At 35.4% G+C, this 20,290-nt stretch overlaps 2 protein-coding genes and 2 pseudogenes across 2 annotated transcripts; 1 reads left to right on the top strand and 3 right to left on the bottom strand.

Annotated features, from left to right (window-relative positions):
• Positions 1–159: 159 nt before the first annotated feature.
• LOC112757440 (pyrophosphate-energized vacuolar membrane proton pump-like) lies at positions 160–2,847 on the bottom strand (annotated as a pseudogene).
• Positions 2,848–3,378: 531 nt separating this feature from the next.
• On the bottom strand, positions 3,379–3,792 carry LOC140180199 (pentatricopeptide repeat-containing protein At3g29230-like). The gene has a single exon (XM_072220636.1). It carries the CDS (start codon positions 3,790–3,792, stop codon positions 3,379–3,381), a length of 414 nt encoding a protein of 137 aa, XP_072076737.1.
• Positions 3,793–6,075: 2,283 nt separating this feature from the next.
• Positions 6,076–7,053, top strand: LOC112757441 (katanin p60 ATPase-containing subunit A1-like; annotated as a pseudogene).
• Positions 7,054–10,221: 3,168 nt separating this feature from the next.
• On the bottom strand, positions 10,222–12,222 carry LOC112757442 (protein FAR1-RELATED SEQUENCE 5-like). The gene has a single exon (XM_025806029.1). The coding sequence runs from the start codon at positions 12,220–12,222 to the stop codon at positions 10,222–10,224; it is 2,001 nt and encodes a 666-aa protein (XP_025661814.1).
• Between the last annotated feature and the right edge of the window lie 8,068 nt (positions 12,223–20,290).

Raw genomic sequence — 20,290 nt, forward strand, 5'->3', positions numbered from 1 at the left:
ATTCAAGAACAAGGGTCGAAGGTATGTTGCATAAGCTGCTCCTTCGTTGTAAGATATTTTATAACAATGTGTTATTTGAATGTTTATTATTCATGCTAATTAGATGTTTTTTCAATTCAAAAAGTATATTCATTTGAAAAATTTTGGCACAGTGATATATTTAGTTGAGCAAAGTATGCTTAAAATTGCTACTAAATACTTACCCAGCATGTTCGAATCATAAGAAATCATTTCTATCTTGGCATGTGCCATTCAGGGACTAGAGAAATGCCTCCAATAAAAAGGAGAATCCAGAAGATTGTTGATAGAGCCAAAGTAAAACAACCGGTTACTTGAATATTGAGCATGCAATAAAATGTGTACACCAAACCAAAATATTACTTGTACACCAGACACCAGAGATCCAGCAAGGACACCAGAAAGTGTTTCTACTCCAAAGAAGATACCGACAATGGGGGGTGTAAGCATGACAAGGGCACCAGGCGGGATCATTTCTTTAATAGAAGCATCGATGGAGATCTTAACGCATGTGGCATAGTCAGGCTTAGCAGTTCCCTCCATCAGGCCAGGAATGGTATTGAATTGCCTGCACACTTCCTCAACCATCTTTAGTGCATCACTTACCACACTCTTCATGGTCATGGCAGAAAACCAATATGGAAGCATTGCACCAACAAGCAAACCAATGAAAACCTTTGGAGTCAACACGTCAACAGTTGTGACAGCAGCACGGTTCACAAAGGCACCAAAGAGAGCCAGAGGCATAAGCGCAGCAGAACCAATTGCAAATCCCTGAAAAAGAATAACAAATTGTCACGCACCTATCAGGAAATGTGGTGTTTCCATAAAATCAAGATATCAGACTGTCGAAAAATCCAAACCTTTCCAATAGCAGCAGTTGTGTTCCAGCGGCATCAAGGGAATCTGTTCTCTCTCTAATTCTGTGACTCATGCCAGCCATCTCAGCAATACCTCCAGCATTGTCACTAATTGGATCATAAGCATCAATGGCCAATCCAGTGGCTATGGTACTCAGCATCCCAAGTGCCGCAACAGCAATACCATACATGGCAGCAAAGCTGAAGCTAACAAAAATACTAGCAGCAATAGCAAAAATTGGGATAATGACAGACTTGTATCCCAAGGCAAGCCAAAAGATAACATCAGTGAGCATCAGTCCTGCAAGAATCTGCAACATCTTGCACAGGGCTGCAAAAGCAGGTAGGAAAAAAAATAAGGTAACATCTAAAAATGAGAACATGTTAAAGTGTAAAATATGCCTTAAAACACCTTACCTATATGCATTGCTGGTATAGTACTCGGTTACAAATCCAATAATAAGCCCTGCCCAAAGACCAACAGCAACACACAAAAATAGTTGCCTGTAAACAGAAAGCAATCTCATTAGTTCCAAAATAGGCAATGTACCATTCATTATTTTGCTAATGGAGAATTATAAAACATACCAGTTTTTGACATCTTTCTGGATTCCAAAATTGAAGATAGTGAAGGAAGATGGTAGTGCAATCTAACTAACAATTGCAATCCCAATGGTCATTAAAGCAGTGGAAATATGAGTTGTTTTTTCAATGCCGCTCAATTTCCTTCACAGCCTTTATCTCAAAAAAGTCAGTTGCAAATAAGGTGGTAAGTAAACAGACTATGATACCCACAGAGCTGACAATGAGAGGGTACAACATAGCAGTCAACTCATGGTTCACCCCAAAAGAGGAGATGGAAGCAACAACAAGGGCAGCACACTCAGCATATGAACCGAAGAGATCAGATCCCATATCAGCAATATCACTAACATTATCACCCACATTATCCACAATCACCTGGTTACAACATGATTGACTCAGAGTCGGATATACAGGAAAATTGTTGAAAGTACCTTAAAAATAAAATCTAGCTCAGGGAGATCTCTCTTACAGCAGGATTTCTTGGGTCATCCTTGGAAATGTTCCTTTCAACCTTGCCAACAAGATCAGTACCAACATCAGCAGCCTTAGTGTAGATACCTCCACCAACTCTGCCAAAGAGAGCCATAGAAGACCCACCAAAACCATAACCAGTTATGGCCTCAAAAAGACCTTCCCAGTCATCACCATAGTAGACCTTGAAAACGTTGATAGCAATGTAAAGAACCAATAGACCATTTGCAACAAGGAAAAATCCCATAACTGCACCAGATCTAAATGTAGTGATGAAAGCCTTTCCAACACCCTTCCTCACCTCCAGAGTGGTTCTCGCATTTGCATAAGTAGCGATTTTCATTCCAAAGAAACCGAAGACTAGCGACGTGATGCCACCGAGCAAGAATGAAATGGTGCTGAAAAGGGCAGTGGCTAGAGCTGGTTTACACATCTTGGTTTCATCATAGGTGCAAGGCTGGTGGCTTATGCTGAATCCTTACACAGAGCCAAGGAAGAGGAATATCAAGATGGCAAAAGCCACCATGAAGATTCCCACACACTTGTACTCAGTGAAAAGGAAAGAGGTTGCTCCTGATGATGATCAACAATAAATATATTAACATAAGAAGAAATACACAACAATAGTTAGAAAAATATCCCGTAAATGTGAATTGAAGATTTAAAAAAAAAATGCAGACATGTATAAAACTCCAAGCAACAGCTGAAACTAGGATTAGGTCTAGTAGTATTAAACTGAAACAAACCTAAGGCTAAAAGGTTTTTGTGAAGATATAGCCAATGGAGAGAAAATTACATATGAACCATGTTCAAGCCGCAATAAGGAATTAAGAGTACGAAAATGTTAAAACTGTTTCACGGATGATAGAGAAAACATGTACTCTAAGCTCATCAATAAACACATACTGCTCATATCGAGATCAAATCTAGTTTACATATATGGAATGTTAAAATGGGCTATTTTGTGACAGTCATATTTTCTTTTCTTGAGCTATGGACTACCTCCGTTTGATTTTCCAGACCTGGTTAATGTCCTTTATCAATCTGTCGATCATTCTATATATATATCATCTGATTTCGGGTGTGACTGATCAAATGCTGTAAATTCATGCACTTCCTCTTCCACCTCAATGGAACTAGCTCCAGAAGGCTTTTGGCTTCCTGTGTTCTTCATTTGCCACCTTACACTAGCAACATTCACCCAATCCCCTACTTGAGCATAAATGTTTGACAAAAGGTTGAAATTTCCAGGATCCAATGGTGCCAACTCAAACAAGTGTTCGCACACAGCTTTTGCAAGATCTACATCATTATGCATTCGACAAGCCCCCAAAAGAGTTCCCAAGACTATTTCATTTGGCTCCATAGGCATGCTGCGCACAAGCTGAAAAGCTTCCTCCAGGTGTCCCCTCGACCAAGAAGATCAATCATACAACCATAGTGCTCAACTTGAGGAACAATCCCATGCACTTTCTCCATTCAATAGAAGTAATACGCCCTCATTGACAAGGCCTGCATGGGTGCAAGCACATAAAAGGCCAATGAACGTATATTTGTCCGGTTCAAAACCCTCATGTACCATCCTAGTGAAAAGCTCAAGTGCTTTCTCACCACGTTCATGCATGTCTAACCCTTGAACCATGGAATTCCAAGGCACCAAATCTTTCTTTTCAATCCTACTAAAGACACCAAGGGCAACATCCACACATCCACACAACACCTTAGTGCTACACCTAAACCTCCGCCTCTCAACAGAAGCATGAATTCTTTTCCCTAACGCGGCCATTCCAGACTCGGCACATGCAGTTAAAATACTTATCAGAAACCCATCATCAACCCTCATCCCAACTCCCTCCATCTTATCATAACTTTATTGCCTCATTAACAAGCCCCTTCTCAGCATACCCAGATATCATAGTGGTCCAAATCACCAAGTTCTTCCCAGGACACTTATCAAACAACATCCTTGACATATTCATATCCCCAACTCTACAATACCCCCAAACCATCGTCGCCCATGACACCACATTCCTCTCAGGCATTCCCTCAAACATCTCAAACACCTTCCCCATCTCCTCAGCCTTAGCATACCCATCCAACATGATGTTCCAACTAACCACATCCCTCTCAGGCATTTCATCAAACACCTTGCAGGGTTTCTCAAACTCACCACCTCGCACCAACCCACCAATCACAGAGTTCCAAGACACCACATCTCGTTCCTCCATCTCCAAAAACAACCAAATTGCCGCATCAATTCTAGCTCCCCCACATTTACAATACAAATCTATCAACGACTTTGGCACAAATATATCACTCCCAAAAAAACCCAAACTTCACCACATGTGCATGGATCATCTGCACCATCCGACACTGTTATAACCATCAAAAGCTTTCAATAGACACGTGTAGGTGAAGCTATCTGAAAAAACATTGTTCCTTTATATCTGGAAGAAGGTTTCAAATGCGACGGAAGGGTGAGCCTTGTTTTGGGCCTGAGCTCTGAGAGAGTGTTGTAGAGGTGGGCGTTGGGGTTGGTTACGAGGTTGAATGCGTTGACGGCGGAGGGAAGGTGGCGGGAGACGGAGAACGCGGCGACGAGTTTCGGTGCGACGTAAGGGTCTTGGTGGACGTCGTGCTTGACGACTTGAGCTTGGATTTGCTTCACGGTGTTGAGGTTTGAGCAGCGGTGGAGGTCAGAGAGCTTTTCATCGAGAAGGCGCAAGTGGAAAACCATGTGGGCGCACGCGCCGCTGCAGCAGGCAATTGCATCTGTCGCTGACGGTGGCTTTGCAGTGAAAGGGTTTTGAAATGAAATGTCTCAAAACAGCAAAACCCCTCGAATTATGCTCACCAGGGTTTGGATTTATGGGCCTGTCTAAAATCAGCACACCTCTTATGAACTTATTTGATGCATTATTAAATTCAAAGCGTTAGATTAGATTGACAAACAATCTAATGATTTATATTTAAATCATTATTAATTTATTAAAAATTACATTAAAAGATAACAACTCTTTTAATATTTTAATATTATCCAATATAAAAATTCAGAACTAAACCCTTGCTTGTTGCAGCTATGCGCCCCTGCCTCTTCCCTCTACCCACTTCCTCTGTCTTCTTCGTCAAATGATGAACCTCGGTTTCTTCTTCTACCCCCTCTTTCTTCCGCTTCTTCCTCTACTCACTGTCTACCGAAGAATTGTCTATCCTTTCTAAGCCTTCTGGCGATGCGAATTCAGAGATTGTGAGCTACCAATTCACACCCGAGCGCGAATTTCAGTTGGTACCTATGAACAACTCGTGGCGGTCTCAAATCCTGTAGCGATTCATGAAGAGGGGAGATGCTACCAGTTGCAGCAAGGGTCTGGGGAGAGAAGGCTGTACTCCTCATCATAGGGTTGCTATGATGGACTCTAAACTCCTTGCTCCCCATTTTTACCGATGAGAGACCCCATATATCAAAATTAGTAAGATTATTAGGTTAAGCCTTCTTCCACAACGAAAATTGGTAGGATTTTGGTCAAACTCTGCTGCTCGGCTTTCGTTTATCTTCTCAAATTTTCGAATCTTTTGTAGGGTTTTGCTCAAAAGAAGTTGATCTTTAATGGAGCCTCGAGTTGGAAATTAGTTCTGTATCGGTCGAAAAATTGGTAGCGGATCCTTTGGAGAGATCTATCTCGGTGAGCTTTCTCTCCTCTCTCTTTTTATTTTTTTTGTGCATAATTGAACTTCTAATTTCCGAATTTTCTGATTAAGTTTTTTCGATTAGGGAAGTATTCCATAGAATTGTGAGAAGCAGAACAGAAGGGCGTGATTCTCTTGGAAAGCAAAACCTTGCTAATTAACCTTTTTTATGCATACCCTTCAGTTTTCATTGTTGGATTTTGCTTCCTTAGAAGCTGAGAATGGAGATCAGAATTGAAAATTAAGCCAACAATAAAAAACTTAGGAGGAGGATTCTTGTATCTAAGAGCCGTGTAAAATGTATAGAGCTTAGATTATTTTATGCGGATCTTTTGTGATGTCTGGTGCTTTTTATTCCCTTGGTAGTTGTATCGCTATATGTTGAAATTTGAATTAATCTTGCATGCTACTATTTCTTTTTTTTTACTTGGAATTCTCCCATGCTTGTGTAGTCATGCACACAAATTCTCTTGTTATGCTGAGCTTCGATGGCCTTAAGCAGGCTGTTGTTGTATTTCTATCCCATTGTTGTTGTCATGGAAAGACATTTTCTGTACAATTCATTATATGTGATTCTTACAGGGGATTAAGAGACTGTGGAAAGGTGTTCTCATGTTTGGGCCTCCCGGAACTGGGAAGACACTTCTTGCTAAAGCAGTTGCTACTGAATGCGGTACCACTTTCTTTAATGTTTCTTCTGCAACTTTAGCTTCCAAATGGCGTGGTGAGAGTGAACGCATGGTGCGGTGTTTGTTTGATCTTGCAAGAGCATATGCACCAAGTACAATTTTCATTGATGAAATTGATTCTCTGTGCAATGCTAGGGGGTAAGTCTTTGCTGTTCTTTTCCCTACATAAAAATCTTGAGTTTTGCATCATGTATGCCATATTTTTATTTGCGTTGGGAGATAATGGTTGTTAACTACCCCTTGGGTTCACCCTGAGTTTGTAGTATCAGTTGAGATTATTTGATTTCTGATCGAGTTGCCTTTCAATTCATCAGGACTTCTGGGGAACATGAATCATCCAGAAGGGTGAAGTCTGAACTTCTAGTTCGGATTGATGGTGTAAACAATAGTTCCACAAATGAAGATGGTACCCGTAAAATAGTAATGGTTTTGGCAGCCACAAACTTCCCTTGGGACATAGATGAGGCACTGAGGTTTGTATTTGCTTTTCTGCATCCTTTTCTTATACTTCTTAATATGCATTGCAAGTGATAGAAGTATGCGATGAATTAGTTATATCTGTCGGAAACCTCTTTTAATGTGCATGTACTGATACAATGTAATATGTTGATGCAAATCAAATCAGGCGAGGGCTGGAAAAGCGTATATACATTCCTCTTCCGAATTTTGAGAGTCGTAAAGAGTTGTTGCGTATCAATTTGAAGACTGTGGAGGCAAGTTAGGACGTTGTGATTTACCTATGACACTATCTTAAAGATATTATTATTATTATGTATCGCCTTTAATTGATTTCTTCGATGGATTCAAATGATGAAAGACATTCAACATCTAACAAATACAAGATTATCATGACATTGATTTCTCAGGCTGACATCGAACGTCATGTTTTATTACCATGTTTTATTTTCTTTTCTTGTAACCAATGACCATTTAAAAAGTTCAGGATCTTAAAGTTCTTAATTCATATATATAACCATATTGCTGCGGTAAATTCCAATCCCACGGTTGACAGCACTGTAATATACCAAGACAGGCAACAACTAACTAAACTGATAGCGCCACAATCATTATAATGAGCACAAGTCTAATTAATCTAATACACTAAGTAATTTAAGATTAATTAATTATCATGAGCTTCTTAGTTATTGTCAAGTACTTCTGTACGAGTAATTATTCTCACGTGTTATCTACATGCTAATATTCTAGATTTCTGTTCTTCAGAGAGATGCAAGATTATTAGTTAATTACTAATTTTATATTGAGAAGAGAATTATTTATTTTTTAACCATGATTTTTTTTTAACATTTTCTCATTGTTTTGTACTCAGTAGATCAGAGTGCATGCATTAACTTCTTAGGGGAACAAAATAAAGTGAACAAAAAATTATTTGTCCTTTAAATTTTTAATATTCCCTTATTTGAATAGTGCTTGACAGCTTGTTATTAACAGCGTGGAACAAATAATGGTGTTGCCAAGATCAAACACAAAACTCCAATACAACATCATTAAATATTCTTTGGTGCCAAATAGATTGTCACACTCATTTTGTTTTCGTCTGTTCATTTTATTCTTCCAAAGTGTGCTCCATTTGCATAAACGGTCTGCACTATATCAAGACAGGCTTAAAAACTTGAATAAAAATTTTTATTTTATTTTATTTTTCTCAATTCCAGGATACAAATTTATAATTTTCAATAAAATGAATAAAACTTGAACTTTGTTATAGTTTTAATGCATTTGAGGATTTGCCTTGATATCTGTTAAAAGAGTCAGAATGAATGATCAAGAAAGAGGACAAAATTTGCATATTAATGATTATGCACTAAGAATGATTCAATATCATAGATTTTGATTACTTATTACAAGTAATGAGATCATTTAATTAAAGCACATAATATAAAGTTAAAATCAAATCCAACAATACACATCAGATATTATTAAAGCGCATGATACAATAAATGATATTTATTAAGATTATTTTTTGAATAAATGATATAATAAAATTAAATTAATTAGTTGGTTATCTAACTACTTAAAAATTAATTAGTGTCATCAATGAGATTCCTGCCTCTGCTGCCACCTTGACCCAATGTTTTGTGAGTCCAGAAGGGTTAAATACTACATGATTTTCATGGCCTGTTTTTCATTCTCTATCTGTGAATGTGTTGACTCCAAAATGGAGGAACATTATGATCTCCCTTTGTTGCCATTTTAACTGTGAATATGATGGGCAGTGGCAGAATTGGCAATGGTGGTAGTGTTGGTAGTTTATGAGAAAAAGATGTAATAATGCTGAGTTTGATTATTAGTGTAACTAAGAAAGAATAGCACCATGGTGTTCTGTCTAGGCATGGTGATATTGATGGTTATGTTGTATCTGTTTTTTTTGTAGATTTTTTATATAATTGTTATGGTTGTGAGGATGAAATTGAAGAATCATGAAGTTGGAGGTAAGTATAAATATTACTAAATATGTATAAATAATAAATATTAATATTTTATTTATGTTACACTCTAGTAATTTTTTTATGACTATACAATATTTATTAATATTATTTTCTGAATAAATACATATAATATACACTAATATAATAATATTAAATTAATTAGTTACTCATTAAAATAAAAAATAGGTGCTTAGTGTTAAAAAAAATTAAAAATTTGTACTATAAAAGAATACTGGAAGTTTATCTAACTACTTAACAACAACCGGTTTATAACATGTTGATTGTAATTTGTTGAGACTTGATTGTTCTTAAAATATTAGTGAATGTATGTTATTTTATAATTTTATATTTTTATTTTTTTATCAATTTATATTTTTTATTTACGTGGGAACGGTTCTACGAGTTCAACTAGTAAGTCATCGATGAAACCAATAAACCAGTAAAACTATATAGCACATTAGTTATATAATTTTACGGGTTTATACTATTCTATGTGGTACTTATTAGTTATATGGTAAAACTATATAACATATTTTTATTCATAATTATTAATATAAATGTTATTAAACATGTATAAATAACAAATATCAAATATTTTTATCAATTACACTATAGTAATTAATTTTAAAAAAATACTGGAAGTTCATCTAACTATTTAAACAACTAGTAAGTCATTAACAACTCGATCCGCTAAGCTCATGAGCTCGAGGCAACTTTTGAGCTTTCAGTCAAACTTGACCTTGGTTTGGTTTGGCTTAACTAAAATTACTTAGCCTAATATAACTTTTATTATTATTCTTTCATGTCCAAATAATCGACTTACCTTGTGAGATTTTAGTGAGTTAATGTTGAGTTTGGTCTATTCTAGCTTAGCTTGAATTATTTCTAACTTTAATTATCAAATTTTCAGAGCTGTTAGTTCGAACGTAGCAATATAAACCGCGTGCCTCAACAGTGCACCATGAAAATGTACACGAGTTATCTACTAGGTCAGTAGTATAAATATTTTATTTTTCCGTTTTATTAAGAAGTTTTAAGTATAAGTATTGTTGAAATAAATACAAAAGTACTTGTATTTAGGAAAGAAAATTAAAAATAGAAAGTTATTAATAATTTTTTTTAAAACGTTTAATCTTTAAAATATTGATATAATTTTATTTATTATGAATCTATAATAATAATTACAAATATGGATATAATTGCCACTACTCTGTTCATAATACCTTGAGGAATTTAAATATTCTTGGATCAAAATAGTAAATAGGAAGGCTTATGAGCTAGCCATACAATATTATATGTAACAAAATATACTTGAACTTAAATGTATTGAACTTACATCTTCCTCCTCAAACCATTCAGTGTGAATATACTCATCACTTTCAGCATCTACGAAGGAGTAGTCTTCACCCTCAATATTCTCCTCAGCATCATCATCAAATTTGGGAGTCCTTTCATCCATTTTCTTCATGGAACACATAGCAATGTTATGCCCCCCCTGCGACAGTAGCTGTAATGCTTAGGCTTCCTTATGGTCTCTATCTCAGTACTTCCATTCTTTGCAAGGTCTTCATACATGTATTCCGCATGCCCCTCCATGATGTTATTGTCCCCGCTATGAGCCCTAATACATGAAAGTATATTTACCAATGCATCTCGTGATTCATTAAAAAGATCCCCTTTTAGGCACCCTTCGTTCATAATTTGTTTATACCAATGTGCCAAACATGCACGCCGACTGATAGCCAAGGAATCCTCCATCAAGCCGCCCATGTCATCATACCCACTAATGCCTTCCTTCGCTTTTCTAGTCCATCTTCGCAGCACTAATGATTTTGGTAGCTCTGCAATGTCTAGAAAACCCAAAACAACAAGTATATGACTACATGGAATACCTATCGAGGCCATTCTCATGCATGAGCATTTAAATTCATCTTGCTCTCCGTGAAAAGACACATGCCATATCATGTTAGGCTTGTAAAATTTTGACACCTGATAAATCTTGCAAGAACTCGTTTCCTCTTCATATGTTACCTTTAATGTGCTGGCCTTGTGGAGCATTGAACGGAACAACACAAAAATTTGTCGGGTATAAATGGTAGCTGCTGACCTTTCTAATTGTTGAAAGTGTGTCTGCATCACAGGTTGTCCAGTTGATGATTTAAAGTCTGCCAAATCCTCTCTGTGCCGCATGTAGCTCAAACAACGCTGGAAGTGTTGAACAAATTCTGTCAAATTATGGCGTGATTTAACATATCTTTTGAGGACAGCATGTAGACTTTCACGCCTCGAAGTCGTTCTAAACCCAGCAAAGAATTTTTCTCGGATATGAGCGATAGCCCACATGTTTCTTTTCCCATACATATCTACTATCCATTCCCGATCTTCCACTCCAAAGAATCCAACCATTTCCTCCCACTTTTGTTCGAACACACCAACTTCGTAATCACCTAGCATTAACTTTGTAAACATTTTCGTAAACTGAGGTTTGTGAATATTGCTTGTTGCATTACGCATCAAGTGCCATGCACATAACCTATGATGTGCATTCGGAAACACTTCCTGAATAGCGATAGCCATCGATGGATGACCATCCGTAATTACTGAAGTCAGTGTCTTTCCCTTCATTGCTATGAGAAGCTGTTTTAGTGACCACACATAGGTGCTTTTCCTCTCATTTGAAACTATCGCAGCACCAAATACAACGGTTTGATTATGGTGGTTAACTCCCGAGAATATTACCACCGGCAATCTGTATCTATTCTTCTTATATGTGGCGTCAAATGCTAGCACATCCCCGAACAGATCGTAATCCAACTGACACCGGCCATCACACCAAAAAATTTGCCGAAACACTCCTTCTCTTCCCTTTTCAACACTATAGAACAAGTTTTGATCCCTTGCTGCTAGCGTTTCCAGGTAAGCCATTGCAGAGGTTAAATCATCAGGTAATTGTCTTCTTTGCTTCGCAACTTGATTGTGCATATCCTTAATTGAAAAATTAACGTTCTCGTACCCACCACACTGGCTAGCTAATGACCCAAATATGTTTGGCATGCTGATCCCCACCTCTTTCATATGGTTCATTTGACTAATGTCGGGCTCAGTCATTTTCTTGTGAGATCTTAACATTCTTGCTAACTTTGGAACAACAAGCTCATGGTTGTGTTCATCACAAAAATCTCTCACTACCCAACTCTCAGTTACCGCATTGAAGATCACATGAAGTTTACTCATACAACCACATCTTGCCTCTGATTTTGGCTCCCTAACTCGATTTTTCATATGGTTCCATTTTTCTAATCTATACCCTTCACAAGAACAAACATATGTTTTTTCTCTAACTTTTCCATCAACTATTCTACTCCTACTCTTTCGCACACTGAAGCCCCTCGTCTTGGCATATGAATTATAAAATTCGAATGCCAAGCCAAGATCAGCAAAGTGCAATTGACAAATATTTTCCATAGATAGACCTGAGAAATCGATCTTACCAATATCTTCCTAAGAGTTTATGCGATATTGATTCATATCCACCGCATCAGAAGTTGCGTCTTCATCCACATGATCACTAACATTATGCACATTTTGATCACTTGTGTGTCTTTGACTATTTGATGCTTCCTGCAATTTATAGCATAAATTAGGTACAATTTATAATCGAATAAGAAAAACTAACCAATAACCATTGAATTTTCAAAAAGAATCACAATACTAATTTCTGAATTTACAAACACACTAAAAAAAATCAAAAAACAATAACAAATAAAAAATAGAACAAATACCAAATTTAAATAGAAACATAAACTCAAAAATTAAAATTATGAACAGAAATCAAACAGCAATAATAAATAAAAAATAGAACAGCATGAACAGAAGCATAAACCCAGAAATTGAAATCCGAATCATAAAAACAAATACCAGATTTGAGTAGAAACATAAACCCAGAAATTGAAATCAGAATCATAAAAATAAATACCAGATTTGAGTAGAAACATAAACCCATAAATTGAAATCATGAATTCAACGAAATAGGTTCATGCAGCAGAACATAAAGGGATAAAAAAATGAGCTAAATGAAACAAGTTCATACCTGAGGCTGACGCTCCATTGAAACTCTTGAAGTGTAGCGATGAAGGGGGAGACGACACCGAGGACGACGGGAAGACGTGGTGCATGATGAAAGCAGAAAGAACGACGATACTTTGAAGCTGAAAAAGGAATTCTCAAATAAATTGGCAGTAGAGGTGGGTTCTGTGAAAAGGGAAGAGAAAACATAGTGTGAAAACAAGTATCTTAGATAAAAACCAAGAAACACAAACTGTTTGAATTGTGATGTTAGTATATCTTCCCAATTTGCACCTCTAAGCTAGGAATCATAAGCTTTCTGTGAAACTTTAAATTCTGTATACTTTGTTTTACTTCTATTAATATAAAATATAAATGATATAAGATAAAGAAAACTGCTTCCAAAGCTTCTCTCCACCCTTCTATCTTCCCATTTATTTCCTCTTCCACTCATCTAATATGACTATCTACTTCAAACATGCACTATACAGTAACTTAGATATGTTCAACTGGGCATATTTTACAGGCAAAATAAAAAAAAAAGGGTTGATTTTTTAGAAGTAACCAAAAAACACTAGCAAAAATATACAGATAACCTAGTGCAACAAAATATTCAGGATATACATCTTGTTAAAATATCAGTAAAGTCATATCAGCCATATTAGTGTAGTCATGAGAATCACTCAGATATATTATCAGATTTCTTTGATATGCTTCCCTCAAAGCTAAAAAACCTGCATATACTTAAGATTGGGTATTATAACATCAAGCTAAGCAGCAGTTATTGATTTTTTTAATCAGTTATGCCAACACAATATGGTGTAGATTACAAAATGCACAAGTTTATTGGAACCATCAACCTGAGCTTCCTAGTTCCTACTTCAATAAAGGTCCATCGTATTGTCTCCATCTCATTGTTTATACACGCACTCTTCAATTATCTATGTTTATTCAAACCACTACAGCATTGAAACCCCCCCTTTCCTCCGAAGCATAAAAAAAAAAGAAAAAAGTGTAGCACAATAATGGAGAATTATAATTGCTACATATAACGACTAAATTGGCATGAATCTTAGCTACACCAACATGCTTGTAGCACAGAACAGAACAAATATAGCATACAATCCCTGCTTCAGTAATCACTAATGCTCAATTCCAGCCCAAAATAAAAATAAAAGATCACAATATGGCCATCATCATTCAATCACACTCGAACTACTAACCATATAACAAGATGATACATCATCGTTCAATAATACTCTAACTACTAACAATCAAGGATTTGAGCATTTAAACAAAATTACTTGAAAGGAAAGCCACAATTATTGCTTCGCCTTTGGACCCAACGTGGACGCTGGCCTTGATGGATGACTTGCTATTGAACGATCAACGGGGAGGGAGAGCCTACGAACGACGGGGAGATGAATTGGATGGCGACGGCTCTGCTGGACGGCGACGGCGAAGGTTGAGACCAATGGAGAGTCACGTAGGTGGTGGTGAGTTAACAGGGAAAGGATTTGGGAATTAGGGTACCGTATGGTGAGTTTAGGGGTGGGGCTGTGGAGTGTGGTGAATTAAGGGTTTTATTAGTTAAATTTAAAAAAAAATATGGTAAACATAAAAAATTATTATTATTATTATTATTATTATTATTATTATTAAACCCCCATGTGGGGTATATTTATAATTTATATTTTGTGTCTATTAGAAAAGCTCAAAAGACTTGAGCTTACTAAAGACAGACCCAGGGTTTATTATTATAAAAGAGGAATGCTAGGGGCAGCAATTTTGGTGTTTTGTAACCATCAATTGGCCATCAATAGTATTTTTAATGGTGTGAGATTACATCTAATGGTGAAATATCACTCATTTTTGTTTTGTTGGTTAAGTGTTGGATACAAAACACAAAAGTTGCTGGTCCCCTAGAATTTTCCATTATAAAAATATATTGAATTATTAAATATTGTTAATAAATTGAATATAATTTTGATACAGTAATATTTACACATACATTCCATTATACACTTTTTAATTTTATTATGGAGGTTAAAATGGAGTAGGACTTCGTTATGGAGATCGGGTGTGCTTTACCTGCATGTGATGTCAGCACAAGAGAAATCGGACGGTGCGAGTGGGAGGGGCCTTATCGGACGGTCCAAATTGTTGCCTACAATACAGACCCTCCGAGTTGTTCACCGTAGCCACGTGTCGCAGGTGCCTTGCTCCTTAGGATGGTGCCCCATTAACCAACATACACCGTTTTCTCCATCCACACCTATCTCCGAGTCCCTTTCAAAGCTTCATTTTCATCCCCACCCAACAGCCATTCTCCCCTCTTCTTCATCTTTCAACAAGTTCTGCACCCTCTGCTTCATACAAAATAAATTAAAATGTCAAAAAAAAATATAGAAATATTGATCGTCCTGAATTTTATATTGTAAATTATCTCAGTTATGATGATTATGTAAGTGTATTTATTAATTTTTTATTATATTTCAGAATCGTTATTATTGTTGTTAGAAATTTAATTATAATTATTGTTGGAGATAGTTCAGCTTAGGAACATATATAGCAGCTACATTATTATTATTATTATTATTATTATTATTATTATTATTATTATTATTGTTTATATTTTAAAATTATAATTATTATTGTTAGAAATTTAATTATAATTGTTGCCAGTAGTTTTAACTTAGGAATATACATTATTATTATTATTATTATTATTATTATTATTATTATTATTATTATTATTATTATATATTTTAAAAATATAATTATTATTGCTAAAAATTTAATTATAATTGTTGTTGTTAGTAGTTCAAGTTAGGAGCATATATCAGTGACATTAATATTATTATTGATTTTATTATTGTTATTATTATTATTATTATTGATAGAAATTTAAGAATATATATATATGTAAATATGGTTAGAGAATATTTTAATCAATGATAATATTTGAGTTAGAGTAATATGATAGATTAATACCCAAATAATTCCAAAAGACTCGATGAAATACCCGAATATCACTTACCAAGTCATCACCTTGATATGCAGGCATAGTTTCAAAATGGACGATAGCTGATGGCTCCTTATGACACGTGGCCTCAAACCATATAGGCAACGCTTCGTACGATGTCTCCCAACCACCAAATATTTTTTCTACTACCTTTTGCTCAGCCAACCATCCTTTCTGATAACTGACGGTGTAGTTGAACTTCGATTGCACTTCTACAATAACTGATTTTACCTTTAACGAGGGTTCAGCCTCAACCAACGGCATTATTGCTTCTGCAATTGTGTTCGAATCTAGCTTCGAATGATCCTGAGAAATGGTGGCTCTGGTACATGTGTGACTACCACATACCTCCTTATAATCCAACAATACTTCCTGCTGATCAATCATGCTTACCCTGATAAGCCAATCACACCCTGATCCATATTGTGTACACTTCGCATAAAATGTCAATGGTTCCGACTCATACACCCGGTAGTCTACACTTCTTTGGATGGTATACTCTTTTATCGCCTTAATAACAGCTTCCCTGAAACTGAATTCCATCCCACGGCAAATTCACCATATGCGACAATAGAAATTTCTGCAAGGACGGCAACCATACGAAAAAAACTTAATACACGAATATTTAATAACCGAAATTAAACGTAAATCAATACTCACTGCATCAATTATGATATAAATAAACTTTACATTAGGTTTTATCTCTTTCTAAACAAAATAAAAAAATAAACACATAATTACCTAAATATTTAACTAAATACTAATTTATATTTAACTAAACCGGCAAAGGATTAAATGGTCCCAGAACGTTTGGACCACTAAATGGTCCCATAACAAAACATTTTTTTTAAGTTTTTTAATAACTGCTAAACAGTCCTTTTCTAATTTTAATTACAAATTAACCCCATATATTTTATTTAATTATAAAAACTATTTTTTCTTTTATAAATTATTATTTTATGAATCAACTATTATGTTTATTAACAATAAAAAACAAAAACAATAACGAATTAGATCTTCCATTGATCGTAATAAAGCTTTTGGCCATTCTAATGGATTAAAAGTTTATATTTGATCCATGACGTTCGTCCAGGGTCGTGAAATCGTGTTTCATTGAAAACCAATCGATTGGATTACAGTTTATCACAAAATAATCGATTGAAAATTGCAAGGCAGCATGGTTTTCGCATAAATCAATCGATTGGTCATAGTATTTCAATCGATTGGACGATGAATAACATGTGGATTTTTTATAATTCAATCGATTGTTTATATCTTCAAATCGATTGAATACTTCAAAACAACATGAGGTTCACAATTCAATCGATTGTTTTTGTTACTCAATCGATTGAATTCACCAAAACAATATGAATTTACCCAATTCAATCGATTGAAGTGTGCTACTCAAATTCCAATTCAATCGATTGGCATGAGAATTCAATCGATTGGAAAGTGAGGTAAATGATGTTTTTTCTGCATTCAATCAATTGGTAATGTAATCCAATCAATTGAAATTTGAAATGCGCTATCTATTAAACCAGAAAACCATGCGTATTCACACCCACTCTCTCCCCGTTTTGAAACATAAGAACACCATTTCGGTTCCTCCCTCCTCTCTCTAAAATCTAGGAAGCTTCTCTCTTCTTCTTCTCCAATCTCACCAACATCCACTCCAAACTACATACATAATATAAACCCTCATCCAAATCCTTACAAAACCCACCAAACTAATATTTCCATAATGGCCAGAACCAAGAACGCCAAAAGAGCTAGGGTTGAGGGAGAAAGCTCTGCCTCCGCCAGACTAATTGCTTCATCCCATTACATGGCAAGGTGGCTGCCGTCTCGGAGGGCATTGAAGAACTATGTGGAGAAGTTCGAGTCAAGGGCAATTGTTCCTCCCAGGTACATAACAGCCGAGTTCATTCATAATAGGCATTATAATTTGGTGTGGAATGCTTTGCAAGCACAGCACTTAACTGATTTTGTACAAACTAAGGATGATTATTACCCGCACTTGGTTAGGGCTGTTTATAGTACTTTAAATTATGTTATTCCTGAACCTAATGAAGAGGGTGAGGAGGTAATGCCGCTGATTGAGTTTGATTTAAGGTCACATCATTATAGAGTTACTTTGGAACAATTAGCTGAACAATGGAATTTAGTTTATCATGGGGCAAAATTTACTGGAGGTATTGCGGCAGATGAGGAATGGGGTGAATATAATAGATTGGTTGGTTTGCAGAGTCTACAATAAATTCACATATGGATGCTAGAGGTAATATAAGTTGCAGTGGGTTGGGTAATGAGCAGCGTATATTAATGTATTTATTTTCATACATGTTGATTCCAAGGAAACATAACCATGGAATCTTGTTTAACGAAGATATTCTAGTGCTTTGGGCTATGGTGACTGGAAAGGAGATAAACTGGCCTTATTTTATGGTCCATCATATGCTTGAAATGAAGAAAGGAAAATCAAGTGTTGGTTTAGGATATGCTTGCCATTGGACCAAGATTTTCACCTGGCTTGGAATTGACTTGAGTGAAGAGAAAAGTGTCATCTTGAGTAATGTAGCCAAGATTGATGATAGCACTCTAAAACAAATGGGAAGAGATCCGGATGCCCAAGAATCTCAGATCCAAGGACAACCACAAGACCTTGAGGTGCAAGCACAATCACATGAACCCCCATCACCACCCCTTCCTTCGCCAACAATGCGAGATTTGATGGATGAATTGCGAAGCATGAGAGTATATATGGAGGAGCAATTTGCTGATATGAGGCAGCGTCAAGACAGGCAAACTGAAGCTATCAATCGTCAAGGAGAAGCAATTGATCTTCTATACACTAATCTAGGCATCACAAACCCAAGGGGAATCATCCCAAGGCCTGGACCATGAAGAAATTGTTATCTAGAACTTCATATGATACTATAATCCCCATTGATTCTTGGATGAGAGTTAATGTTATTGAGTTACAAAAAAATCCAGGACAAAATCTAGGTGTTATTTTCACTTTATCATGAAATGTGTCATTTCACTTTTGAGAGTCCTAAGTATTATTGTTTACTGGGTATTTTGACAATTTTAAATAATTTCATCCCTGTAAATCATATTATAAATTTTACTTTGGAATTGATTGTAACTTTCTCACTGGTTCATGAAATCCAACAGAAGCATAAGTTCTTGCAAGTTATTTCCATGGTGAAAGTTTATTGATGCTGCTACTATTGCAACAATTGGTGCCAACATGATGATTAGTGAATACTAATGTTGATATCAATTTAATCTTTGGACTTTGTTCTGATGATCATGAAGCATAGCACTGACATTTTTGCTATCTGCCATTTTCATACATGATGGCAAAAATTTCTTGTGCTTTTATTAGGTAGTGCAACTTTTTTAAGCTTATTTTGTTTTTAAAGAAAGTATTATGGCAATCTTACTTTCTTATTATACAAAGAAGCTAAAGTAGCAAAAAACATCTTATCTATGCATGTAAATCTGGGAACTTAATTCACATGTAGAGTTCTTGAATATTCAGTGGGACTTTTGTATGCAGCTAAATTAGTAATTAAGTTTATCTATATCCTGCAATCAGTTCTTGAAACCAATCGATTGAAAAATGCTTGCAATCAGGTGTTTGTATGGATTTAATCGATTGTTTTGGTAGTGAAATCAATTGATGTACCCTCAATTGCTGATTCAATCGATTGTTTTCTTACTCCAATCGATTGAAGTATACTTAGTTACTGTTCTAATCGATTGTTTTGTTATTGTAATCAATTGGAGTACACTTAATTACTGTTTTCAATCGATTGATTTTTAATGCAATCGATTGAATTATCCTCAATTACTAATTCAATCGATTGTTTTGTTATTGTAATCGATTGGATTACACTTATTATTATTTCAATCGATTGTTTTCTAAGTGCAATCGATTGAAGTATCCACAATTATTATTTCAATCTGGTGGGGGCTTGATTGGGTATGGTGCCTATCAACCGGTTTTAATACGGTTTTTATTTAATTATTAATCTGATGCGTCTAATAAAAATTATTATTATTACTTGAGTATTTATCTACTTAAAAATAATTATAGATAAGATATAATCATATGAAATAATCAAATTTACTTTGTTAAATTGTAAATAAAAATCAAGATAAAATTTGCTTTGCATTTGATTTTAACCAAAAGATAAGAGATCTTAAACAGGTTTAAGATTGTTCACTTAATTTAAAAATTTTAAAAAAGATAGAATTAAAATTTGGTTATCTTTTTTGGGTGTATATATATGTGCTCAATCTGACTAATTTTTTATACGTTGACAACTTATTTTAAGTATTTGCCTTTTAACCAAATCTACTCATACAATATTCTTCAGTTGATAATAATCATGGATATTCCTCCTAACGAAGATTTAGTCGTCAACGATGCAT

Source organism: Arachis hypogaea, chromosome 16 (assembly GCF_003086295.3).
Source record: "Arachis hypogaea cultivar Tifrunner chromosome 16, arahy.Tifrunner.gnm2.J5K5, whole genome shotgun sequence".
Taxonomy (NCBI): domain Eukaryota; kingdom Viridiplantae; phylum Streptophyta; class Magnoliopsida; order Fabales; family Fabaceae; genus Arachis; species Arachis hypogaea.

Coding starts and splice junctions, on each gene's coding strand:
- LOC140180199 (XM_072220636.1), bottom strand. CDS start 3,792: ATGGAGGGAGTTGGGATGAGGGTTGATGATGGGTTTCTGATAAGTATT.
- LOC112757442 (XM_025806029.1), bottom strand. CDS start 12,222: ATGGAAAATATTTGTCAATTGCACTTTGCTGATCTTGGCTTGGCATTC.